Source organism: Oryctolagus cuniculus, chromosome 19 (genome assembly GCF_051225735.1).
Source record: "Oryctolagus cuniculus isolate XC-2025 breed Fujian yellow rabbit chromosome 19, ASM5122573v1, whole genome shotgun sequence".
Lineage (NCBI taxonomy): Eukaryota > Metazoa > Chordata > Mammalia > Lagomorpha > Leporidae > Oryctolagus > Oryctolagus cuniculus.
Genome location: NC_142885.1, coordinates 71158976 through 71183370, shown reverse-complemented (window position 1 = coordinate 71183370; position 24395 = coordinate 71158976). Strand labels below are relative to the sequence as shown.

The window sequence follows — 24395 nt, the reverse complement described above, 5'->3', positions numbered from 1 at the left end:
CCAGGCTCCCTGGCCAGTGTGGCCCCACGTCTGGCTGGAGGGGGGGGCCGTGGGGGCTGTGTCCAGTAGGGCACCCCGGTCTTCTTGTGGAAAGCGGCCCGGCCCGGCCTGGCCAGCCCTGGGGGCGGGGCTGGCGCGTGGAGCTCCAGGCTGCGCTCCCATGGAAAGAGCCTGCAGTCCCCGAGGGCCGCTAATTTGGGCCTCTGGCAGCTGTGTGGTTATTTCTGGTCCAGAGAATTCCAGCTCCTGCCGGCCCCCAGGCCTGTCCCCACGGCCAGCTCGCCTTCCCCAGGGTCCCCTCCTGGCTCGGAGCCTCCGTCCAGGCCTTTCCCTTCCAGGGCCGCCTCGCGGGGGACCCAGACGGCCGGGGTGTGGCCGAGGGGGAGGCCCCCACGCTCACCTGCACCCTGAGCCAGCGCTGTGACAGGGAGGTGGGCCGGCAGTGGGGTCTGGAGACGGGGCGAGGAGAGGCCCCCAGGGTTCCAGCTGGCTTTGCCGCACGCTCCACTGAGTGGCCAGTGGGGCCTGGGTGAGGCTTCTGCGGGGTGGGGGGACAGCAGGAGTGGGACCTGGTGCCCGCCCTCAGCTGTGTGCAGGGTCGAGGGCTGGAGGCGGGAGCTCGGGCCCCGCGGTGTCTGGTCCCGTTCGTCACAGCCCTAGTCTCACGGCGGTGAAGGGGGTGTGTGCTTCACTCACCCAGCACGTACCCGGCACATGTGGTGTGTGCACAGCCCTCGTCACACGTGTGCACACGGACACAGGCCCCGCGGGTGCTCTGGCCTGGCTGGAGCTGAGGGGCCACCTGCCCTGCCCGGCCGGACGCCCCCGCCAGGACGCAAGCACTGGCCTCCCAGACTGGCTCGGTGGTTGGGTGTGGGCAGGCAGGGAGCCAGGGTCCAGCATGGGCGACGGTGAGGAAGCAGCTGGGGAGGTGAGGGAGGCGCCAGGGCTCTCGCCCTCCAGGCCTCTGGCCCCGGGGAGCAGCTCAGGAGGGGCCAGGACATTCCGGAATGTTCCGGCACTGAGCTGTGCACTCCCGAGTGGTGCTGTGTCCCTGGGTGGGCCAGGGCTGGCCACAGTGGGGAGTGGGCTCCCGGCATCCCCGATCCCAGAGGGAGCCACGCTCCCAGGGCCAGCCCCCGCCCCGCGACCCCGCGGGTGCAGCCGGAGAACAAACAGCGCCATGTATGGCCGTCTCGCCTCCTTCCCCGCCCAGGCAGGCCGAGCCCAGCGTGAGTCACGCAGGCCTGGGTCACGTTCCCCGGCCGGCCGTGAGGGGAAGAGGGTTCCCGGTGTCCCGGTCTGGCGGAGCAGCGCGGGAGGCCGGACAGGCTGGGGCCCCTGGGTGGACACGGTGCCCCCGCAGCCTTGTCCCTGCCTGTCACGGGGCCCAAGCAGGGGGGCACTGCCAGGGTCTTCCGGCACGTGGGGCCCAGCGGGGCAGCCAGTGGGGCTCAGGGACTTGAGGGCCTGCCCCAGGTGTGGGGTGGGCCATTTCTGGAACTTGCGGAAGAGGGTGGACGGGGCTGCCCCCAGCCCAGGCAGCTGCTGTGGAGTCCGGTGCAGGGAGCGGGGCTCCTAGTAACTGTGGTAGCCGGCACTGTTCCGATGTCTGTCTGCCAGGAGCCGGGCCCGTGGGTGCTCCCCTCTCGAGCACAATGGGATCCCTGGGACCCCACCCTTTAAGACCCCCAGTGGCTCCTGGGCTGCTGCAGCCCAGCAGTGAGGCATGGGGCGAGACGGGCCCGTTCAACTGTCAGCCGCTTGTCGTCACGGCGACAGCGTGAGCGCATCCTGAGGCTGGTGACCCCCCCACCGGCAGGCGACTGCAGGACACCGCCCTGCCCTATGTTGGGTGGGCTTTGCACCTTCCCATGCAGCTAGGGGTCTAGGGCCGGCTTCTCCCAGGCCAGCGGTCAAGGTCTTGGGCACCGCCAGGCAGAGGCGGGCAGCAGGATCGGTTCAGCCCCCAGGAGGCTCTGGCCAGGCCACAACTGTGGGGCCCGTGCTGCAGAGCTGTCCGGGCCAGCCCCGGGGCTCCCTGCCCGGTGCACCTCCCGGCTCCGCCTCCAGCTGCCCCGTGCCCTCCCATCTCTGCAGCCGGCTGAGTCCCTGCGCAGCAGCCTGGGGGGTGGTCACCCACCTCACAGCCCTGTGTGTGCCCCCCGGCTCCGCCTCCAGCTGCCCGGTGCCCTCCCATCTCTGCAGCCGGCTGAGTCCCTGCGCAGCAGCCTGGGGGGGGGTCACCCACCTTACAGCCCTGTGTGTGCCCCCCGCCCCCTCCCGGCTCCGCCTGTCCCTGAGCGGACACTGTTGGACACCCAGCGTCAGCCCAGCGGAGCTCCCACGGTGGTGGACGCTCCTGGGGTCACCTGTGCAGGTCCAGGCCTGCCAGGTGCTGGCGGGGCGGGGGGCGCAGGGAACAGCAGGGCTGAGGGCTCAGGCCGCGGGGTGCCCTGCTTGAACTGCCCAGGGAGCTAGGGAGCCGCGGCAGGATTTGGAGCAGGAGGGCGCCCCGCCAGCTCTTCACTTCAGAGGCAGGTGCTGGGGGGCTGTGTGAGACCTCGGCCCGGAGCAGGTGGGCTAGGCACAGACGGGGTGAGCAGGGCCAGCGAGCTGCGTGGGTGGGGCTGGGCCCCGTGCGGTGCTCAGGGCAAAGCTCAGACGGCCTTGGCACGGGCGTGCGCTCTGTGACCCGGCGTGTGTGGCCCCAGTCTGGCCCTGCCACCGCACACTTAGCCTGCATTAGTAATTCTCTTCGAGTGGTTCCTTAGCCAAGGGTGCTCGTGGGGAGAGGCCCTCGGCCACCTGGGCAGGTGCACCTGCCACGCCTCTCTGTGCTGGTGCTGTGGGCCCCAGGCTGCAGGTGGGGTCCATGAAGGCCCCACAACCCCTGCCCGGAGTCCAGGCTGCTCTGGGCTCTCCCCGGGCCTGAGCCCCTGCTGGCTTTGGGTGTCACTCACAGGGAGGGGGCAGAAGTGAGGCCCCCTGGAGCCTAGGACCACCCCGTGGGACCCGGGAGAGTGAGGTGGGCTCGGGGCAGGGGTCGCAGGGCTGCCAGCTGGGGGGTGTGAGCGGCCTCGTCTTCAGCCCTGGGTCTTGGGTCCAAAGGCAGCCATGCCCCTCTGCTGAGGTTCCAAGTGACAGCTGCCCCTGTGCCTACCAGGGGTGGGGCTCCTCCTCAGCACCCCCCCAGCAGTGTGGAAGGCCGTGGAAGTGGGGAGAAGCTCATAGGTGGTGAGCAGTGCTGAGCAGCCACCTCCTCCTCCTGGTTCTAGAACATTCCATGACCCTGGGGGAAAAGGCGGGCTGGGGGCACCACGGACCCGCCCCCGCAGCCCGCGCCTGCCTGGAGTCTGGGCTGCCTGTGGGGACGTCCCCTAGCGGTCTGTGGGGCGTGCCTCCCTCAGTGTCCTGTGGCGGTCCCTGCACGTCTGCTCGTGGGCACTCCGCCTCCAGCTGCCACCCTGCGTCCTGCATCTGCTCCCTTTGCTCCCGGGGTCCCTGTCACCTGTCCCAGTGGCCTTGCGGCTCATGTGAGAGCCGAGGCTGCAGCTGAGCCGTCTGCATGGACCCCGTCCCCTCCACGTCCAGCGCCTGGTGTCCCCAGGTGGCCGCTGGACTTGCACGGCTCGCTTCCGGGCCAGGTCTTCATAGAGTGGGGAGCTGAGCCCCTGCCTGTGGGGGTGACCCTGGCTGCCCGTGCTTCACGCGGTGGCGCTGTGGGGTCCTCAGGGGTGGGCTGCGGCCACCCTGCCCTGCACAGAGCTCAGCTGCCTGTGGTCCGGGGGCCGGTGGCCTTATGGGGGGGCCCGGGCCCTGGCTAGGGTCTGAGAGCCTTGTCCCTGGTGCTGTGGTCCACTCTGACCACTGTGGAGGGGGCGGGGCAACGGCTACCTCCCCCATCGGTCTGGGGTGGTGCTGAGGCTGGGCTGGGGCCCCCGGTGCCCTGTCTGCCCCTGAGTGACGCCTGACCTGGGGCAGGGTCAGTGAGTGAGGGGGCGGGGCCCACCTGTGTGAGTCCTCTCAGGCCTGGAGGAGGAAAGTGGGGTTTTTTGGCTTTTACAGGTTTATTTACAGGTGGGGGAGGGTGAGGAGAAATCTGCCGTCCACTGGTTTACTCCCCAGATGGCCACAGTGGCCAGGGCAGGGCCAGGCTGAAGCCAGGAGCCAGGGGCTTCTTCCAGGCCTCCCACATGGGTGCAGGGGCCCAAGTACCTGGGCCATCGTCCACTGCTTTCCCAGGCCATAGCAGAGAGCTGGGTCAGAGGTGGAGCTGCCGGGACTCGAACCAGCGCCCATATGGGATGCTGCTGCTGTAGGCTGCAGCCTAACCCACTGAGCCCCAGCACAGGGCGGGGGGGAAGCGTTGGTACGGCCCCCGTGGGGGGGGGGTGAGGTTCTGAAGGGGAGGAGCAGCACGGGGGGGTGAGGTTCCGAAGGGGGAGGAGCAGCATGGGGGGGTGAGGTTCTGAAGGGGGAGGAGCAGCATGGGGGGGTGAGGTTCCGAAGGGGTAGGAGCAGCACGGGGAGGGGTGAGGTTCTGAAGGGGGAGGAGCAGCACGGGGAGGGGTGAGGTTCTGAAGGGGGAGGAGCAGCACGGGGAGGGGTGAGGTTCTGAAGGGGGAGGAGCTCACGGGCCGGGAGGGAAGCGTTTTTACAGCCACCGTGGGGGGGTGAGGTTCCGAAGGGGGAGGAGCAGCATGGGGAGGGGTGAGGTTCTGAAGGGGGAGGAGCTCACGGGCCGGGAGGGAAGCGTTGTTATGGCCACCGTGGGGGGGTGAGGTTCTGAAGGGGGAGGAGCAGCACGGGGGGGGGGTGAGGTTCCGAAGGGGGAGGAGCAGCACGGGGAGGGGTGAGGTTCTGAAGGGGGAGGAGCAGCACGGGGAGGGGTGAGGTTCCGAAGGGGGAGGAGCTCACGGGCGGGCCTTGTCCCCGGCTGGGGCTTGGGGACGTTGAGCCTTCAGGCAGCGGGTCCAGGGCCGCCCTTCCGGCTGCACTGCCCTGGCTGCCCAGGTCTCTCTGAGGGCCCTGCCCTCCCCGGGAGCCATGGGCACTGCAGAGGGGAAGTCTCGCGGTCCCAGGGCACAGCGGCACGGCCCAGGGTCTGGCGCATCCTCAGTGTGGAGGAGACAGTGGCCACCCTGGACCCCCAGTCCCCCAGGGGAGCCGTCTCTGGCAGGCGGGGCTCTGGGCGGTCAGCACCCAGCCGTGTGCGGCTCCCGTTCCCCCGGGACAGTATGACAGGTCTCCAGGCAAGCTGCTGACCATGGGGCCGCCCCGAGACCCTGCTGGGCCTCCCTGCCCCAGCCCTGGGCACCCAGCCCTGGGCACCGTGGGACAGCCCCTCTGGGCCGGCTACTTCAGCACCGTGGACAGCGGCCGCCACAGCCCCTTCGCCCTGGCCCTTGGGGGCAGCTTTGGGGCATTTCTGGGGGGTGTCCCGCCTTCAGCTGCGGCCTAGGAGGCCTGGGGTGCTTCCTGCCCCGGGAGCCTGGGGTGCTTCCTGCCCCGGGAGCCTGGGGTCTTGGCGGAGATGGCCCTCGCCCCAGGGCAGCTGAGGTGCCGACGCCCCAAAGCTGCCGGGGCACGGAGAAGGCTCTGCTCCCAGGTTCCTGGGAAGCCCAAAGCACAGAGCCAGGGGCGGGGGCTGTGGTGCAGGGGCCACTCCCAGGAGTGTCGGACCCGCTTCGTGGCGCTGTGTGTGTGTGTGTGGGGGGGTCTCCAGCCCCAGGACCCTCCCCTGTGTCCCTGTGGCCTTGTTGCATGGATGGGGCGGGGCAGCCGAGCCCAGGCCCGGGGGCTGGGGGGCGCTTGGGAGAGGCCGCATCCCTGAGCGCTGCCCTGGCCTGCACCCTCCCCCCCCCCCATCCCTGAGCCTCGGCAGCCTGCGGTGGCAATTGATTCTAATTTGTAGATGTTGGTTCACAATCCAAAGGAATTTTAATTAAAACCCAGAAAATCCATGTGTGTGATTAAGCTTCCGGAAGCAACCGGGCTGTGCGTGCCACGGCAGATGGCACCGCTGTCCTCAGCTGCCCATGAGCGCGGCCGGGGACGGCACGACCCCAGGGTGGCCTCGCTCGTGTGGGCAGGGGGCCGTGGGACCGTCTTGCTCTGGCCTCAAGTCCTGTCCATCGGGCGAGGGGAGCGCCTCGGCAGGACGTGCCCGTGCGAGCCAGAGCCTCCGTGCCAGGACCTCCTGCCACAACCCCCTGCTGGCCGTGAGCGCCCACTGGATGCCGAAGCCGCAGCAGGAGGCCCGAGCCTGTTCTTGGCCGCTGACGGAGGCGTGTTGCCACGGTGCTCGGCACTGCTGTGGGCTGGGGCCTGGTGCTGTCTGGGATGGGCAAGCCGCTGGGGTCTCTGGAGGGAGGGGGCGTGTGAGGGTCCCCCAGCCCCTCCCTCAGCCGCTGCTGGGGCCAGGCAGGCCTGATGGACTAGGGACGCTCACCACGGAGCCCCCACACCTGACAGCAGCCCCAGCCCCCCCCCCATTTCATCCTGCCACCCTGGCTCAGCCTCAGCCCCTGGCAGAGCCGTGGGCCCAGTGCCCCATGTGGCCGTGGGCTGACCCAGGAACCGCCCTGCCGAGGGGCGGGGCCTCAGGCAGCAAGGCTCACGACTGCCCAGAGCCTGTGTCTGCTGCCCTGTGGCCGCCCCGCCAGTGTCCAGGGGCAGGGCTCAGGCCAGGGCCCACTGCTGTGGCTGTCTGCTAAATGCTGACCTCTTGTGGAGGAAGGTCACCCCGCCCCCTCCGCTGACTTCCTGTGGGCTCGGGCAGGCTGTGGGGAGCTCGTGAATGCCCACCCCGCCCCCGCGTGCGGATGGCCAGGCCCTGGGACTCCTGGCACAGGTGGTGGGCAGGGACCTGGCCCTCTCAGCCCTCCCTGTTGTCAGCCCTCCAGCCCAGGGACCCAGGACCTGAGCGTGCCTGCCCCTTGAGCAGGGCTTCTGCACCCCGTCTGATGGGTGGACGAGGGTGCCTGGGCTAGGCACTGGGGCAGAGGAGCACAGGGCCGGGGTGCCACCTGGTGGCCGGCTCGGAGGACAGCGCCGTCCTGGGCTCAGAGGCAGTGCCGCCCCCAGGCTGGACGCGGGAGGAGGGCTCACCTGGTGGGCAGGGGCACAAGTGGGGGCCGGGGGTGCCACCTGGTGGCCGGCTCGGAGCACAGCGCCCCCAGGCTGGACGCGGGAGGAGGGCTCACCTGATGGGCAGGGGCACGAGGGGGTCTGGGGGTGCCACCTGGTGGCCGGCTCGGAGCACAGCGCCGCCCCCAGGCTGGACGCGCGAGGAGGGCTCACCTGGTGGCCGGCTCGGAGCACAGCGCCGCCCCCAGGCTGGACGCGCGAGGAGGGCTCACCTGGTGGGCGGGGCCTGGGGGGAGGGCCGGGGGGCCGCCGCCCACGTGGCCCTTAACCCTGCACACGTGGTTCGAGCACGTCAGCATGGTGGTCATCCTGCTCAACTGCGTGACCCTGGGCATGTTCCGGCCGTGCGAGGACGTGGGCTGCCGCTCGGAGCGCTGCCGCATCCTGGAGGTGGGCCGGGGCCCGGGGGGGGGGGGGGCGTGGCGCCCGGCTCCCGTCTGACCCGCGCCACCGCCAGGCCTTCGACGACTTCATCTTCGCCTTCTTCGCGGTGGAGATGGCCGTCAAGATGGTGGCGCTGGGGCTGTTTGGGCAGAAGTGCTACCTGGGCGACACCTGGAACCGGCTGGACTTCTTCATCGTCATGGCGGGGTACGGCCCCCGGGGAGGGGGGGGCTCAGGGACCTGGCCCTCGGCGGGCACAGCGCCCCCGCCGCTGACCCTGCCCTCCCCCAGCATGATGGAGTACTCGCTGGACGGACACAACGTGAGCCTCTCGGCCATCCGCACCGTGCGCGTGCTGCGGCCCCTCCGTGCCATCAACCGCGTGCCCAGTGAGTGCCCCTGCCCCGAATGCCCGGATATGCAGGCGCGCGGGGCCGGAGGTGCAGGGGCCAGCCCCTCCCCCGGCCACAGAGCTGAGTGCCCGCGGTCCTGCTGCCACACTGCCGAGTGACCGGGGCCACTCTGGGCCTGGGCTGCTCGTCTGCCCGTGGTCTGGAGCAGACGGCCCTGTGTTGGGCACGTCCCATATGGCCTGAGCAGTGGAGGGGCAGCTTCTGGTGTGGCCGGGCGCCCCAGGGGCCCCGCAGGACCCACTCTCCCCTCCCGGGGTGGGCGGCTCAGGACCAGCCCTGTGAGCTCAGGGAGCAGAGGCCAGGAGGGGGGGGGGGCAAGCTCGGCCGGGGTGTGCAGGCGCTGGGTGCTGTGCAGGGCTCGGGGGACCCCTGTGTGGCCCAGGGGAGACAGCTGTCGGGGAGACCCTGGCCGTCCACCTGCAGCCCTGGTCGGGGTTCATTGCTGCTCCATTATGGTGGTGAGGGAGAGGGCGCGGGGCAGACTCAAGGCCGGGTGTAGGTGTGGCTGTGGCTGCACACACAGCTGAGTGCCCACGGGGGCACGTGCGCGGTGTGCGCACAGCCGGGCTGCCACGGTTCCCCTGGACGGCTGTCAGCACAGCACAGGGATGCCCGGTGGCTCCGCCCCCCACCCCCACCCCCCACCATGTGCTTCCTCCACGCGCCCAGTATTACAGCCCGCAGCAGCCGCCCCCTGGGGTGTCGGGCATTGAGCTGTCCAGGTCCCCCTTGCCCTCTGTGCCGCAGCCGCCCCAAATGCTGTTCCTCCGGGCCTCACACCCCCGCTGGCCCCTGCCCTGGCCCGTGTGGACCAGCCCGTGGCCAGCCAGCCCCTGCACCCAGGAACAGGCTCAGGGCAGCCTTTTGGGGAGCCGCGGGCCGGGTCCCAGAGCGCTTCTCACTGCCTCCTGCCGGCCGCGGCCCGGCACGCAGATGTCCCCTACCCGGGACACTGGACTCCCGGCTTTGCCCGGGCGACCAGGAGACGCCTAGTGGTCAGGCCCGCGCAGCCAGAACCCCTGGCTGCCCGCTCCAGGCCCCAGCCCTCCCCAGGAGCGGGGTCTCCGAGCGCGGACCCGGAGCAGGGCGCAGGGGGCTCGCGGTCCGGCCGGCGCTGAGCGGCGGCGCCGCCCGCAGGCATGCGCATCCTGGTCACGCTGCTGCTGGACACGCTGCCCATGCTCGGCAACGTGCTGCTGCTCTGCTTCTTCGTCTTCTTCATCTTCGGCATCGTCGGCGTCCAGCTCTGGGCCGGCCTGCTGCGCAACCGCTGCTTCCTGGACAGCGCCTTCGTGCGGTGAGCGCCCGCCCCCGCGCCGCGGCGCGCCTGGCCCTGCCCCCGCGTAGGCTCCACCCAGACCGCGCCCAGGCCATACCTGCAGGCCCCGCCCCCGCACCGCCGGGCCCTGCCCCCGCGTAGGCTCCACCCAGACCGCGCCCAGGCCACACCTGCAGGCCCCGCCCCCGCGCTGTGCCGCGCCTGGCCCTGCCCCCGCGTAGGCTCCACCCAGACCGCGCCCAGGCCACACCTGCAGGCCCCGCCCCCGCGCCGCACCCTGCCCCGCGTAGGCCCCACCCAGACCGCGCCCAGGCCATACCTGCAGGCCCCGCCCTTGCACCGCGCCTGGCCCTGCCCCCGCGTAGGCCCCACCCAGACCGCGCCCAGGCCACACCTGCAGGCCCCGCCCCCGCGCCGCGCCGGGCCCTGCCCCCGCGTAGGCTCCACCCAGACCGCGCCCAGGCCACACCTGCAGGCCCCGCCCCCGCGCCGTGCCGGGCCCTGCCCCCGCGTAGGCTCCACCCAGACCGCGCCCAGGCCACACCTGCAGGTCCCGCCCCCGCGCCGCGCCCGGCCCTGCCCCCGCGTAGGCTCCACCCAGACCGCGCCCAGGCCACACCTGCAGGCCCCGCCCCCGCGCCGCGCCCGGCCCTGCCCCCGCGTAGGCTCCACCCAGACCACGCCCAGGCCACACCTGCAGGCCCCGCCCCCGCGCCGCACCCTGCCCCCGCGTAGGCTCCACCCAGGCCACACCTGCAGGCCCCGCCCCCGCGCCCGGCCTCCCTGGAATGCTGGTCTTGGGGGAGGCGGCCAGGCTGGTCTTGGGGGAGCCCGGACTCGTCCACTCTGCCAGTGCCCGGCTGACCACCGGGCCGCGGCGTGCGGGGTGGGGGGCGCTCACCGGTGTGCGACTCGGAAGGCGCAGGGTAGCGGGTGCCAGGCCCCGGCTGCGGGTGGGCCACACGCCCCGTGCGTCCCTGTCCCTGTCCAGGAGGCCCGCCTGGAGGCGGGGCTGGGCTTGTCCCCCTGCCCCTGCCTGAGCCGCAGAGCCCCGCCGGGCGCTCCTGCTGCCCAGGGCGCCCTCCCGGGAGTCCCTCGTGTCCTGCGTGTGGGTCTCAGCGGGGGCGGGAGCAGCCGGGGGACCGCGGGGTCGGCCCGCCGGCGCCAACCCTGCCGCCCCCCACCCTGCCGCCCCCCAGGAACAACAACCTGAGCTTCCTGCGGCCGTACTACCAGACGGAGGAGGGCGAGGAGAACCCGTTCATCTGCTCCGCCCGCCGCGACAACGGCATGCGGCGCTGCTCGCACATCCCCGGGCGCCGCGAGCTGCGCGTGCCCTGCACGCTGGGCTGGGAGGCCTACGGGACGCCGCAGGCCGAGGCCGCGGGCGCCGGCCGCAACGCCTGCATCAACTGGAACCAGTACTACAACGTGTGCCGCTCGGGCGACGCCAACCCGCACAACGGCGCCATCAGCTTCGACAACATCGGCTACGCCTGGATCGCCATCTTCCAGGTGGGCGGGGCGGGGGCGGGGCGGGGCGGGGCGCGCCGGGCGGGGGCGGGGGCGCGGGGCGGGGCGGGGGCGGGGCGCGCGGGTGGTGCCTGGGCCTCCAGCGGCTCCGTCCGCAGGTCATCACGCTGGAGGGCTGGGTGGACATCATGTACTACGTCATGGACGCCCACTCCTTCTACAACTTCATCTACTTCATCCTGCTCATCATCGTGAGTGCTGGGGGGCCCGGAGCCCGGGGGGGGGGACGGCATCTCCCAGCCCCGCTCTGCGACCCCTCCCCAGCCTCAGGCAGGTTGGGTCAGCTCAGTGGCCACCTGTGTGTGTGCCGAGCGCCACCCTGTGGGACCCCCGGGGACAGGGACCGCTGCACAAGCGGAGTGGGCGGGGCCTTGCTGAGAGGACCCTGCGCTGGGGGGCGGGGTCAGCATGGCCGCAGCCTCCCCCCGCGGGTGGCCAGGAGAGACCGGGTGGCTGAGACGCCTGCTGTGTGCCGCCCGCGCTGCTCCTGCCGCGCCCGGGGGTGCTGGGCGGCGCCCGGCCGGGCCTGGGCTCACTGCCCGCGCCCGCAGGTGGGCTCCTTCTTCATGATCAACCTGTGCCTGGTGGTGATCGCCACGCAGTTCTCCGAGACCAAGCAGCGGGAGAACCAGCTGATGCGGGAGCAGCGCGCCCGCTACCTGTCCAACGACAGCACGCTGGCCAGCTTCTCGGAGCCGGGCAGCTGCTACGAGGAGCTGCTCCGCTACCTGGGCCACGTGTGCCGCAAGGCCAGGCGCCGCGGCCTGCGCCTCTACGCCCGCTGGCAGAGCCGCCGGCACAAGCAGGCGGAGCCGGGCGCCCCGGCGGGCCAGCCCCGGGCGGGCAGGCGGGCGGCCTCCGTGCACCACCTGGTGTACCACCACCACCACCACCACCACCACCACTACCACTTCAGCCACGGCAGCCCCCGCCGGCCGGGCCCTGAGCCGGGCGCCGGCGACACCAGGCTGGTCAGGGCGGGCTCACCGCCATCCCTGGGCCGCGGGCCTCCCGACGCCGAGTCCGTACACAGCATCTACCACGCCGACTGCCACGTGGAGGGGCCGCAGGACAGGGCCCGGGCGGCCCACACCGCGGCCACGGCGGCTGCCAGTCTCAAGCTGGCCGCCGGCCTGAGCGCCATGAACTACCCCACCATCCTACCCTCGGGAGTGGGCGGCAGCAAAGGTGGCAGCAGCCCCGGGCCCGAGGCGGAGCTGGCGCACAGCCCGCTGAGCCTGGGCAGCCCCGGCCCCTACCAGCGGATCCAGCACGCGGTGGGGGAACACGGTGAGACCCCACCCTGCCCGCTGCGGCAGCAGGGACCTGGGGGTGGCGCCCCGGGCAGCCTCCCGGGCCAGCAGGGAGGAGAGGGCGGGTCGCAGAGGCTGTGACTCAGCCCCGAGGGAGGGGGACCGTGTGCGTCCAGGTGCACGGCCCGGCCACGCCCCGGGACTCAGCCGGGAGGGGAGGCGAGGCTGTGCCCTGAGGCCTGGGCGGCGGCTCCCCAGGGCAACAGGTGTCACACAGGGGTGGCGCCGATGCCATGCCAGAGCCAGCCTCAGCCCTGGGCGCGGTGGTGGAGGGCAGACGGCCCGGCGCCAGCTTGCCTGCCCTTGGAGTGAGAGCGGGGTTGGGCGTGTGCATGGGACTGGCGTGTGGCCGCCTGTCCGGAGGCTCTGGCGTGGGCCTCCTGCTCTCCTGGTGCCCCGTCAGGGGACACGCATTCTGACTGTAGCCGCAGGGACGCCGTCACCACCACAGTCCCCATCCTGGGCTGGGGTGAGGGCGTGGGGACCGGGGGCAGGCTCATCCCGTGGCTGCCACCACGCTGAGCCGCTCCACCTGCCTCCTGCAGGACTGAGCCGGGCCGCCGGCCGCCTGTCGGGCCTAAGTGTGCCCTGCCCCCTGCCCGGCCCGCAGGCGGGCACGCTGTCCTGCGAGCTGAGAGAGTGCCCGCATTGTGCCAGCGCCCGGGAAGACCCCAGCTGTGAGCCCGGCGGCTCCGAGAGCGGGGACTCCGACAGCCACGGGGCCTACGAGTTCCCAAAGGACGTGCAGCATGGCGACCGCCGGGACCCCCTGCAGCCGCCCCCCACGGCGGACGTGCCCGGCCAGGGTGGCGCGCAGCGGCGGCAGGCGGCCCCGGGGGAGCTGCGCGGGCTGGGCCGCCTGTGGGCCGCCCTTGGCTGCAAGCTGCGGCACATCGTGGACAGCAAGTACTTCAACCGTGGCATCATGGTGGCCATCCTGGTCAACACGCTGAGCATGGGCGTGGAGTACCACGAGCAGGTGCGCCGGGCCCTGGTCTCCCCGAGGTTCCCGTGGGGGCCGAGTGCTCGGGCCCTCTCCGGGGAGGGCGAGGCCTAGCCAGGGACAGCAGCCGGTCTCGGAGCCTCCACGTGCGGACGTGCGCGGCCACAGACCAGATACGTGTGCATACAGGAGGTGCGCACACGTGTGTGTGCACTCTGGCAGGCCCCACGGCGCAGTCACACGTGCAGGGGTACACGCTGGCCCACACACACGCATCACGGAAACACACACGTCCCACAGCAGCCAGCCAGACCACGTCCTGCAGACCGGGAGGGGGGACGAGGCGCGGCGGCACTGTCTGCCCCTGCTCGGCCGTCCCGTGAACGCCCGGTCCCTGCCCTGGAGGGTCCTGGCGTGGTGGAGGCGGGTCAGCTGGGGGGCCCGGAGGGGCGGAAGCCCTGACGCGGCCCGCCCCGCCCCAGCCCGAGGAGCTGACGAGCGCCCTGGAGATCAGCAACGTGGTCTTCACCAGCCTGTTCGCCCTGGAGATGCTCCTGAAGCTGCTGGCCTGCGGGCCGCTGGGCTACGTCCGCAACCCCTACAACATCTTCGACGGGGTCATCGTGGTCATCAGGTGGGGGCGCCAGCCAGCCTTGTCTCCGGGACCCCCGGGCCCCGCCGGGCACGCGGGAGCGGCCCTGGCGCCACAGCCGTGCTGCTGGGCGGAGGACGGCCTGGAGGGCTGAGTGCAGCTTGTCTGGGGGGGGGTGCTGCCAGGAAGTGGGCGTGGGAGGGGTCCCCGGCCTCCCCACGGGAAGCGGGAGTGACCAGCCGGGCGACGGTGAGGCGCGAGGATGGGGAGGGCCCCCGGCTAGGACCCCCAGTGCCGCTGAGCCGCCCCTCGGGCCCCCGGTGCAGCCGGGGCGAGGGAGGGCCCTGGTGACCGCGGCCTGGCGCCGGCCCGCAGCGTCTGGGAGATCCTGGGCCAGGCGGACGGCGGCCTGTCCGTGCTGCGCACCTTCCGGCTGCTGCGCGTGCTGAAGCTGGTGCGCTTCCTGCCGGCGCTGCGGCGCCAGCTCGTGGTGCTGGTGAAGACCATGGACAACGTGGCCACCTTCTGCACGCTGCTCATGCTCTTCATCTTCATCTTCAGGTGCGGCCGGCGGGGCGGGGCCTCGTGGGGCGGGGCCTATCGCAGGGGTGGGGCCTCACGGGGGCGGGGCCTCTCGTGGGGCGGGGCCACTCCATCTTCAGGTGCGGCCGGCAGGGCGGGGCCTCTCGCGGGCGGGGCCTCTCGTGGGGCGGGGCCGCTCTTCATCTTCAGGTGCGGCCGGCAGGGCGGGGCCTCGTGGGGCGGGGCCTATCGCAGGGGTGGGGCCTCACGGGGGCGGGGCCTGGGCCTCTTGCGGGGCGGGGCCGCTCTTCATCTTCAGGTGCTGCCGGCAGGGCGGGGCCTCTCGCGGGCGGGGCCTCTCGCGGGGTGGGGCGGGGCCTCTCGGGGGCGGGGCCTCTTGTGGGGGCGGGGCCTCTCGGGGGCGGGGCCTGGGCCTCTTGCGGGGCGGGGCCTCTCGCGGGGCGGGGCCTCTCATGGGGCGGGGCCTCTCGGGGGCAGGGCCTCTTGCGGGGCGGGGGCCTGGCTGAGACAGTGCCCGTGCCGCTCCCCCCACAGCATCCTAGGGATGCACCTGTTCGGCTGCAAGTTCAGTCTGAAGACGGACAGCGGGGACACCGTCCCCGACAGGAAGAACTTCGACTCGCTGCTGTGGGCCATCGTCACCGTGTTCCAGGTACGGCCGGGGCCGCAGGCGCTAGGCCACACGGGAGGGGCCAGGCCGCAGCCGGCAGGAGGCTGAGGGCCCGGCGGCCGCAGATCCTGACGCAGGAGGACTGGAACGTGGTCCTGTACAACGGCATGGCCTCCACCTCCTCCTGGGCCGCCCTCTACTTCGTGGCTCTGATGACCTTCGGCAACTACGTGCTCTTCAACCTGCTGGTGGCCATCCTGGTGGAGGGCTTCCAGGCGGAGGTGAGGCGCTTCCTGCCCCCGGGGCGGCGGGCGGTCCCTCCCGGCCTGGCCTCACGCCCGCCCGGTGCTGTGGGCCGCAGGGCGACGCCAACAGGTCCGACTCGGACGAGGACAAGACCTCCGCCCCCTCCGAGGAGGGTTCCGACAAGCTCCAGGGCCTGCGGGCCACAGGTGCGAGGGTGATGGGTGGGGGCTCCTGGGCGGCGCCCACTCGCGCCCCAAGCCCTGGAGGCTCACGGCCCACCCCCGCCGCAGAGGTGAAGATGTGCTCGCTGGCAGTGACCCCCAATGGGCACCTGGAGGGCCGCGGCAGCCGGTTCCCCCCCCTTATCATGCGCACGGCGGCCACCCCCACGCCCACCCCCAAGGGCTCCCCGCTCCTGGACGCGGCCCACAGGCTCCCGGACTCGCGGCGCAGCAGCAGTGGCTCCGTGGACCCCCAGCTGGGCGACCAGAAGTCTCTGGTAGGGACCGCCCCTCACTCGGGCTCCCGGCCCCTCCTTTCCCAGAGATGAGTGAGGGTCCCCGTGCCCCCACCCTGACCCCTGTGCGGCCCAGTCCCGTGCGGAGCCGAGCCTGGGCGACCCCTCGGGGAGGCAGGCACGAGGCGGGTGTGATGGGAGACGCAGGCTGGCGGTGCCCAGGGCCCGGGCGGACAGGGGACACAGGGAGCACAGCAGGTGCAGGTGCGTCGAGGTGGGAGTCGGGTGAGGGGGTCAGGGCCAGGCCGGCCAGCGCCAGGTGCATCCCAGCCAGAGACGGACGGGGCCTCGCTGTGGGGCGATAGACCCGAGAGTCAGAATCGAGTCCCCCGGGAGCTGAGTGACCCGGGTCCCCGGGCTGCCTGCCTGGGGTGGCCGAGCACCTTCCTGTGTGAGCCCAGGGTGCTGCCTGGCCCCGTGGGTGCCCTGCACACCCCCGCCCAGGCCCTCAGCCATCGCCGAGGCCGCAAGGGGCCAGAGGCGCCCCCGCTGGGCTGGCACCCGGACGCCTCCCACTGTGGCCCTGTCTTCCCGGCCCGGCCGGGGACACCACACAGCCTGCACACAGCCGCTCCGTGACCGGCAGGCATGGGGTTAACTGACTCACGCCGCGTGCCCCCCAGGCCAGCCTCCGCGGCTCGCCCTGCGCCCACTGGGGCCCCAACGGCGCGTGGAGCAGCCGGCGCTCCAGCCGCAGCAGCCTCAAGCGGCGCGGCCAGCGCGGGGAGCGGGAGTCGCTGCTGTCCGGCGAGGGCAAGGGCAGCACGGACGACGAGGCGGAGGACGGCCCCCCGCTGCGGCGCGCCGAGTCCCTGGAGCCCCGCGGCGCCCTGGACCTGCGGCCCCCGCGGCCGGCCGCCCTCCCGCCCGCCAAGCCCCACGACTGCAACGGGCAGATGCTGGCCCTGCCCAGCGAGATCTTCCTGCGCATCGACAGCCACAGGGAGGACCCGGCCGAGTTCGAGGACGACGTGGAGGACGTGAGTGGCCGGGAGGGCGGGGCTGCCGTGCTCTGGCTCCGCCCCCGGCCCCACGCACTCCGTGCGGCCACTCCCCTGCCCTGTGCCGTCCCTCCCGCTGGCTGGCCGGGCAGGGAACCCCGAGAGCAGCGGGCGGGCGTGGCCCTGAGCAGCCCCCTCCCGTCCCCAGAGCTGCTGCTTCCGCCTGCACAAGGTGCTGGAGCCGTATCGGCCACGCTGGTGTCGGAGCCGAGAGTCCTGGGCCCTCTACCTCTTCTCCCCGCAGAACCGGTGAGGGGCCCAGGCCCAACCCCCTCTGGTCCCCCCACAGGCCCCCTCCCGACCCCCCGCGGGGGCGCCCCGGGCAGCTCCCCTTTCCCGAGGCGGGGCGCGCCGGGGCGTCTCGGGCCGTCCGCACCGCGCTGAGCCGGCTGGGGGCCCAGGCTCCGCGTCTGCTGCCAGAGGCTCGTGGCGCACAGGCTGTTCGACCACGTGGTGCTGGCCTTCATCTTCCTCAACTGCGTCACCATCGCGCTCGAGAGGCCCGACATCGACCCCGGCAGCACCGTGAGTGGCGCCTCCCGCCCTGCCCGGGGCCGGGGCCGCCCACGCGGCCCCTCCCACCGCCCTCTCCCCGCAGGAGCGCGCCTTCCTCAGCGTCTCCAACTTCGTCTTCACAGCCATCTTCGTGGCCGAGATGCTGGTGAAGGTAGCGCGGGGTCGGGGCCCAGGGCCTGCCGGTGCGCCCCCGGCTGCCGGCCCCTGCCCCAGCAGTGCCGCCCCCCCCAGGTGGTGGCGCAGGGCCTGCTCGCGGGCGAGCACGCCTACCTGCAGAGCAGCTGGAACGTGTTGGACGGGCTGCTGGTGCTCGTGTCGCTGGTCGACATCGTCGTGGCCATGGCCTCCGCCAGCGGCGCCAAGATCCTGGGCATCTTGCGCGTGCTGCGCCTGCTGCGGACCCTGCGGCCGCTGAGGTGGGGGCGTGGGGCCCGCCCGGGGTCTCGGCTCGCGCCCGGCCCGCGGGCTGCGGCGGCTCTCCCGGCCGGCCCAGCAGCGCGACCCTCTGCCCCGTCCAGGGTCATCAGCCGGGCCCCGGGCCTCAAGCTGGTGGTGGAGACGCTCATCTCCTCGCTGCGGCCCATCGGGAACATCGTCCTCATCTGCTGCGCCTTCTTCATCGTCTTCGGCATCCTCGGGGTGCAGGTGTGTGCCCCGCAGGCGTCCTGGGAGAGACCGCCCTGCCTGGGGGGGGCCTCGGGGTGCAGGTGTGTGCCCCGCAGGTGTCCTGGGAGAGACCGCCCTGCCTGGGGGGGGCCTCGGGGTGCAGGTGTGTGCCCCGCAGGTGTCCTGGGAGAGACCGCCCTGCCTGGGGGGGGCCTCGGGGTGCAGGTGTGTGCCCCGCAGGTGTCCTGGGAGAGACCGCCCTGCCTGGGGGGGGCCTCGGGGTGCAGGTGTGTGCCCCGCAGGGCGTCCTGGGAGAGACCGCCCTGCCCGGGGTGGGGTGGGGGGCCTCGGGGTGCAGGTGTGTGCCCCGCAGGGCGTCCTGGGAGAGACCGCCCTGCCCAGGGGCCTCGGGGTGACCACCCTACCTTGGAAGGTTCTCTGGAGTCCTGGGAGGACTTAGCCAGGCCTTGGGCCCACCGCCCTGCCTGGGGGTCCTCTGGGATCCTGGGGGGGCTCAGGCTGGGCCTTGGGGTGACCGCCCCACCGGCTCTGCCCAGCTCTTCAAGGGCAAATTCTACTACTGCGAGGGCGCCGACACCAGGAACATCTCCACCAAGGCTGAGTGCCGGGCTGCCCACTACCGCTGGGTGCGGCGCAAGTACAACTTCGACAACCTGGGCCAGGTGGGTGTGGGGCCGCGGGGCCCCTCCTGCCCGTGGGCCGCACGGGGGGCTGTGGCCACAGTGCCCACCCTTGATGCTCACTCCGGCCTGCAGGCACTGATGTCACTGTTCGTGCTGTCGTCCAAGGATGGCTGGGTCAACATCATGTACGACGGGCTGGACGCCGTGGGCGTGGACCAGCAGGTGCGCATGGGCAGCCTGGGGCAGGGGCAGGGGCACGGACCAGCAGGTGCACACGGGCGGTCCCTGCTGTGTGCTGGGGGGAGGGCCAGCCGGTGCACACGGGCGGTCTCTGCTGTGTGCTGGGGGAAGGGTGGGCCAGCAGGTGCACACGGGCGGTCCCTGCTGTGTGCTGGGGGGAGGGTGGGCCAGCAGGTGCACACGGGCAGTCCCTGCTGTGTGTTGGGGGGGAGGGCCAGCAGGTGCACACGGGCGGTCCCTGCTGTGTGCTGGGGGGAGGGTGGGCCAGCCGGTGCACACGGGCGGTCCCTGCTGTGTGCTGGGGGGAGGGTGGGCCAGCCGGTGCACACGGGCGGTCCCTGCTGTGTGCTGGGGGGAGGGTGGGCCAGCAGGTGCACAGGGGTGGTCCCTGCTCCGTCTGGGGCCCGGGGCCGGTGTGCTCGGCCAGGACCCAGCGCCCCGTGTGCCGCAGCCCGTGCAGAACCACAACCCCTGGATGCTGCTGTACTTCATCTCCTTCCTGCTCATCGTCAGCTTCTTCGTGCTCAACATGTTCGTGGGCGTCGTCGTGGAGAACTTCCACAAGTGCCGGCAGCACCAGGAGGCCGAGGAGGCGCGGCGGCGCGAGGAGAAGCGGCGGCGGCGCCTAGAGAGGAAGCGCAGGAGTAAGGCGCCCGCGGTGGCGGCGGCGGCGGTGGCGGTGTGGCGGGTCGGTCGGTACCGTGCGCCCCGGGCCACAGCCCCGCCCACTGCCCCGAATGGCTCTGCACGTGCCTGCCTGGCGAGTCCCTGGGCCCTGCCCCTGCACCCTGGACTCACGCTCCACGGGGCCGCACGGTACCGAGACGGGCGTGGGGCGGGCGGGCTGCTGCACAGGGCACCAGGTGTCCCCACCACGGCCCCTCAAGTGTGTCCTTGTCTTTCCAGGCACCCTCCCCAGCCCAGGTATCTGCCCACCCCGCATGCCCTGCGCTGCCGCCTGGGGCGGGGGGAGGGCTGCGGCTGGCCTGGCGGGGTCCACGCTGCTGCCCGCACCCCGCGTGTGCCCGCCCGACTTGCACGTCCTGCGCAGGGCGGCCTGAGCTGCCTGCCCCCCCCTCCCCCGCAGGCTTGGGGCCGCCCAGCTCGGGCACCTGCATGCCGGCAAGGGGGCGGGGCCCGGGGTGGGAGCAGGCGCAGTGCGGACCGAAGACTGCCCTGCAGGGGGCGTGCTTGGGCTTAGCGGAGGAAGGTTCCCGTCTAGCCATCGCAGGCGGGCCAGGGCCCGGCTGAGCACGGGCAGCTGCCAGTGGCCCCTGGGAAGACACGGGATGGGCCCTGGGCAGGGCTTGCTGGCTGGAGCTGCCTGGACTCTTGTCTCCATCGCCGAGGCCCCGAGGGGCCCACACGGGGATGGAGGAGGTGGTGGCCCTGCCCACCCTCGTTTGTCCAGGGCCAGCACAGGTGGACCCAGGCAAAGCTCCTGTGCTGTCCCTGAGTGGCAGGGCCTTGGGGTGGGGAGGCCGCCTCAGCCGCATGCAGCTCCTGGGGCCGGCGGGGCCAGCACCCGCAGGTGGAAGAGTTGGGGCGGTGGCCTCCCCAGCCGGGCACACAGAGCCTGGTCCTCTGCGACCGGCCTCCCCGAGGAGAGAGGGGTGACGCTCAGCGCCTCCCCCTCCCCACAGAGGCCCAGCGCCGGCCCTACTACGCCGACTACTCCCACGCCCGGCGCTCCATCCACTCGCTGTGCACCAGCCACTACCTCGACCTCTTCATCACCTTCATCATCGGCGTCAACGTCATCACCATGTCCATGGAGCACTACAACCAGCCCAAGGTGGGCCGCGCCCGGGGCAGCGCCTCAGCCGCAGCAGCGCGTGTCTGGACACCTGGGGGTGGGCGGCTGCCTCCCCTGCCTGCCCTGCCTGCCGGCTGGGCCTGCTCTGTGCACCCAGGCCGGTAGAGGCAGGACGGCCACGGTGGCCAGCACGGAGCCGCGGCGGCACCCAGGTGGCCATTGGGGGAGCTGGTCCGGGAGGCCCGGGCAGAGGGCCAGTGGTCGGCGTGGGCAGGGAGGGGCAGCCCCATGGCCCAGGGCCGCTGGGCCAGCTCGACCGCCTGCCCGCAGTCGCTGGACGAGGCCCTCAAGTACTGCAACTACGTGTTCACCGCCGTCTTCGTCTTCGAGGCTGCGCTCAAGCTGGTGGCCTTTGGCTTCCGGAGGTTCTTCAAGGACAGGTGTGGGCGGGGCCTCGGGGCTTGGGGCCTCAGGGCTTGGGGCGGGGCCTCAGTCTGCTGGGGCGGGGCCTCAGGGCTTGGGGCGGGGCCTCGGGGCTGGGGGTGGAGCCTCAGGCTCCTGGGGCGGGGCCTCAGTCTGCTGGGGCGGGGGCTTGGGGCCTCGGGGCTTGGGGCCTCAGGGCTTGGGGCGGGGCCTCAGTCTGCTGGGGCGGGGCCTCGGGGCTGGGGGTGGAGCCTCAGGCTCCTGGGGCGGGGCCTCAGTCTGCTGGGGCGGGGCTCTGGGTGCAGAACAGGACACAAGTAGCAGTCGAGGAGGGGGCTCCTTAGGGCTGCGGGCCTGCTCAGTGGCGCCCGCGGCCACAGGTGGAACCAGCTGGACCTGGCCATCGTGCTGCTGTCCGTCATGGGCATCGCGTTGGAGGAGATGGAGACGAGCGCGGCCCTGCCCATCAACCCCACCATCATCCGCATCATGCGTGTGCTCCGCATCGCCCGCGGTAGGCGCCGGGCCCGCGGGCGGAGGGCGGGCGGAGGGGCGTGGCCTGCCTGGGCCCCGCCCCCGCTAACGCTCAGCTCCCGGCCCAGTGCTGAAGCTGCTGAAGATGGCCACGGGCATGCGGGCCCTGCTGGACACCGTGGTGCAGGCCCTGCCCCAGGTGGGTGGGGCCCAGGGGCGCCCCTGTGGGCGGGGCGGAGGGCAGGGCCCGGGCAGCCTCCGCACCACCAGGGCCCGCGGCCCCTGTCCGAGGGCTGCCCCTCCCCGCCCGCCCTCTAGCCCGGTGCTGCCCATCAGGAACCCAGCTGGCTGTGGGGGCGGGGCTCCGGGCCTGGCGAGCAGCAAAGAGGGTGCCCCGGGGTGCAGTGGGTGCTGATGCTGAGAGGGGCGCTAAGCCCCCCGGCGGAGCCCCCGCCTGCTGGGCCCAGCCTTGGGGTCCCTGGGTCTGGAGGCCGCCCCCGTCCCCACAGCAGGAAGGGGCTGGGTGGGGCGAGGCGCGTGAGGGGCAGAAGTTGGGAAGCAGAGTGTGGCTCGGGAGGGCCTGGCTGCCCCGGGGACCCCAGAAGGGACTGGGACCCTGGGAACCTGGTGGAAGCCGGGCCCAGCGCGCTGCCCCTGCCCCTCCCCCAGGTGGGGAACCTGGGCCTCCTCTTCATGCTGCTGTTCTTCATCTACGCCGCCCTGGGAGTCGAGCTGTTTGGGAGGTTAGGTGAGTGGGGCGGCTGCGTGACCGCGCGGACAGCACGGGCCGGGCCCCCGCCAGCTGCTGCGCTCCTGCAGCCGGCCACGACACGCGCAGACACGCACACGGGCGTCAGGCCGTGACACATGCATGCACACAGGGGTGTCAGGCAGGCTGTGAGACACGCACACACACACACGGGCGTCAGGCAGGCCGTGACACACACGCACACACAGGGACGTGTGCACAGGCCGCCCTGAGCGCCACACGGTCCACTCTGAGTGTCCTGGGGACTTCCCCCCTGGGGGGACATGATGGGGACCCTTCATAGTCACCAAGCCGATGCCCACCAGTGTCTCCAGGGGCCTCAGTGGCTTCTGGGAGCCCCCACCGGGCGTCACAACTCAGTGTCCTCCCACAGGGCTGGGCCCAGGGTAGCAGACACCCAGGCGCAGGCCCCACTGGGTCCCAGAGGAGACCTGGAGACCCCCCTACCCAGCAGCCAGGGTGTCCTGCGTGCCCAGTGTGGCTCAGGGCACAGGAGAGGACGGGCAGGTGCAGCCCGGGGCTCGGGCCCTGCCCCCGCTGACGGGCGGCGCCCTGTGTGCCCGAGGGGCCACAGGAGGGGGTGGGCGGGTACAGCCCGGGCTCGAGCCCCGCCCCCACACCCCGCCCCCACGCCCCGCAGAGTGCAGTGAGGACAACCCGTGCGAGGGCCTCAGCAGGCACGCCACCTTCACCAACTTCGGCATGGCCTTCCTCACGCTGTTCCGCGTGTCCACCGGGGACAACTGGAACGGGATCATGAAGGTAGGCGCAGCCCGCGGGGCGGCGGGGTGGCGGGGCGGGCTGCCGGGACCCCAGGACCCCGCGCGGTGGGCCTGAGCCCGGCACGCCCCCAGGACACGCTGCGCGAGTGCGCCCGCGAGGACCGGCACTGCCTCAGCTACCTGCCCGTGCTGTCGCCCGTCTACTTCGTCACCTTCGTGCTGGTGGCCCAGTTCGTGCTGGTCAACGTGGTGGTGGCCGTGCTCATGAAGCACCTGGAGGAGAGCAACCGCGAGGCCCGCGAGGACGCCGAGGGGGACGGCGAGGCCGAGCCGGACACCCCGCCCGCCCCGGCGCGCCCCCCGCCCACGCCGCAGGTGCGGGCCTCCTGGGCCCCAGGGCTCGTGTCCTGGGCCCCAAGGGGTCACGTCCTGGGCCCCGGAGGGGTCGCGTCCTGGGGGGCAGGGGTTGTGTCCTGGGCTCTGGGATGGCTCGCGTCCTGGGCTCTGGGAGGGGTCGCGTCCTGGCTCTGGGAGGGGTTGCATCCTGGGCTCTGGGAGGGGTTGTGTCCTGGGGGGCAGGGGTCACGTCCTGGGCTCTGGGAGGGGTCGCATCCTGGGGGGCAGGGGACGCGTCCTGGGCTCTGGGAGGGGTCGCATTCTGGGGGGCAGGGGTCACATCCTGGGCTCTGGGAGGGGTTGTGTCCTGGGGGGCAGGGATCACGTCCTGGGTGGGAGGGATCACGTCCTGGGGGGCAGGGATCACGTCCTGGGCTCTGGGAGGGGTTGTGTCCTGGGGGGCAGGGGTGGCGTCCTGGGCTCTGGGAGGGGTCGCGTCCTGGGGGGCAGGGGACGCATCCTGGGGGGCAGGGGTCGCGTCCTGGGGGGCAGGGGTGGCGTCCTGGGCTCTGGGAGGGGTCGCATCCTGGGGGGCAGGGGTCGCATCCTGGGGGGCAGGGGTCACGTCCTGGGGGGCAGGGGTCGCGTCCTGGGGGGCAGGGGTCGCGTCCTGGCTCTGGGAGGGGTCGCGTCCTGGGGGGCAGGGGTCACGTCCTGGGGGGCAGGGGTCACGTCCTGGGCTCTGGGAGGGGTCGCGTCCTGGGGGGCAGGGGTGGCGTCCTGGGCTCTGGGAGGGGACGCGTCCTGGGGGGCAGGGGTCGCGTCCTGGCCCTGGGAGGGGCTGCCAGGTGGACACGGGCACCTGCCTCCCCCAGGAGAGCCCGGGGCCCGGCCGGGACACCGCGAGCCTGCTGGTGCTGCGCAAGGTGTGTGTGTCCCGGATGCTCTCGCTGCCCAACGACAGCTACATGTTCCGGCCCGTGGCGCCCGCCTCCGCACCCCCGCCCGGCGCGCTGCAGGAGGTCGAGTTGGACACCTACGCGGGCAGCAGCCCCCCAGGTACGGCCCCCGGCGGGACGGCAGGCCGGTGGGGGCGGCGGGCACTTGGCTTAGATGCTGTCCCACCCCAGGCCCTGCCACGACGGTGCTCTCGCCGGCCCCGGAGCCCAGCGCCTCCCTCCGCGCCCCGTCCCCTCGGGCTGCGCCCCACAGCCCCGGCCCCGGCCGGCCGCCCTGCACACAGGTAGGGGAAGCCCCGGCCAGCAGCTGGGACACAGCCAGGGACCCAGGGCCCAGCCGATCACAGGGCCCCGGCCCCCCTCAGCGGCCTATCACAGGGCCCGGGACCCTCTCAGAAGCCAATCACAGGGCCCTGGCCCCCCT

The 24395-nt window shown here is 72.8% G+C and overlaps 1 protein-coding gene across 1 annotated transcript in view; it reads left to right on the top strand.

Moving 5' to 3' along the window:
• The window catches only part of CACNA1H (calcium voltage-gated channel subunit alpha1 H), a 41755-nt gene that overhangs the window by 15277 nt on the left and 2083 nt on the right, over nucleotides 1–24395 (top strand). The window contains exons 3-35 of the mRNA XM_089321919.1: nucleotides 7431–7542; nucleotides 7610–7743; nucleotides 7828–7925; nucleotides 9087–9246; nucleotides 10428–10743; nucleotides 10860–10952; nucleotides 11313–12051; nucleotides 12620–13053; nucleotides 13500–13651; nucleotides 13985–14170; nucleotides 14687–14804; nucleotides 14888–15043; nucleotides 15124–15214; nucleotides 15299–15507; nucleotides 16149–16505; nucleotides 16675–16775; nucleotides 16928–17051; nucleotides 17125–17193; nucleotides 17274–17458; nucleotides 17561–17687; nucleotides 18206–18331; nucleotides 18425–18514; nucleotides 18984–19176; nucleotides 19439–19456; nucleotides 20176–20327; nucleotides 20619–20728; nucleotides 21092–21225; nucleotides 21314–21384; nucleotides 21855–21933; nucleotides 22595–22716; nucleotides 22809–23051; nucleotides 23888–24071; nucleotides 24143–24255. Of these exons, the coding sequence (XP_089178045.1) occupies nucleotides 7431–7542; nucleotides 7610–7743; nucleotides 7828–7925; nucleotides 9087–9246; nucleotides 10428–10743; nucleotides 10860–10952; nucleotides 11313–12051; nucleotides 12620–13053; nucleotides 13500–13651; nucleotides 13985–14170; nucleotides 14687–14804; nucleotides 14888–15043; nucleotides 15124–15214; nucleotides 15299–15507; nucleotides 16149–16505; nucleotides 16675–16775; nucleotides 16928–17051; nucleotides 17125–17193; nucleotides 17274–17458; nucleotides 17561–17687; nucleotides 18206–18331; nucleotides 18425–18514; nucleotides 18984–19176; nucleotides 19439–19456; nucleotides 20176–20327; nucleotides 20619–20728; nucleotides 21092–21225; nucleotides 21314–21384; nucleotides 21855–21933; nucleotides 22595–22716; nucleotides 22809–23051; nucleotides 23888–24071; nucleotides 24143–24255 (5596 nt within the window). The remainder of the gene's footprint in view (nucleotides 1–7430; nucleotides 7543–7609; nucleotides 7744–7827; nucleotides 7926–9086; nucleotides 9247–10427; nucleotides 10744–10859; nucleotides 10953–11312; nucleotides 12052–12619; nucleotides 13054–13499; nucleotides 13652–13984; nucleotides 14171–14686; nucleotides 14805–14887; nucleotides 15044–15123; nucleotides 15215–15298; nucleotides 15508–16148; nucleotides 16506–16674; nucleotides 16776–16927; nucleotides 17052–17124; nucleotides 17194–17273; nucleotides 17459–17560; nucleotides 17688–18205; nucleotides 18332–18424; nucleotides 18515–18983; nucleotides 19177–19438; nucleotides 19457–20175; nucleotides 20328–20618; nucleotides 20729–21091; nucleotides 21226–21313; nucleotides 21385–21854; nucleotides 21934–22594; nucleotides 22717–22808; nucleotides 23052–23887; nucleotides 24072–24142; nucleotides 24256–24395) is intronic.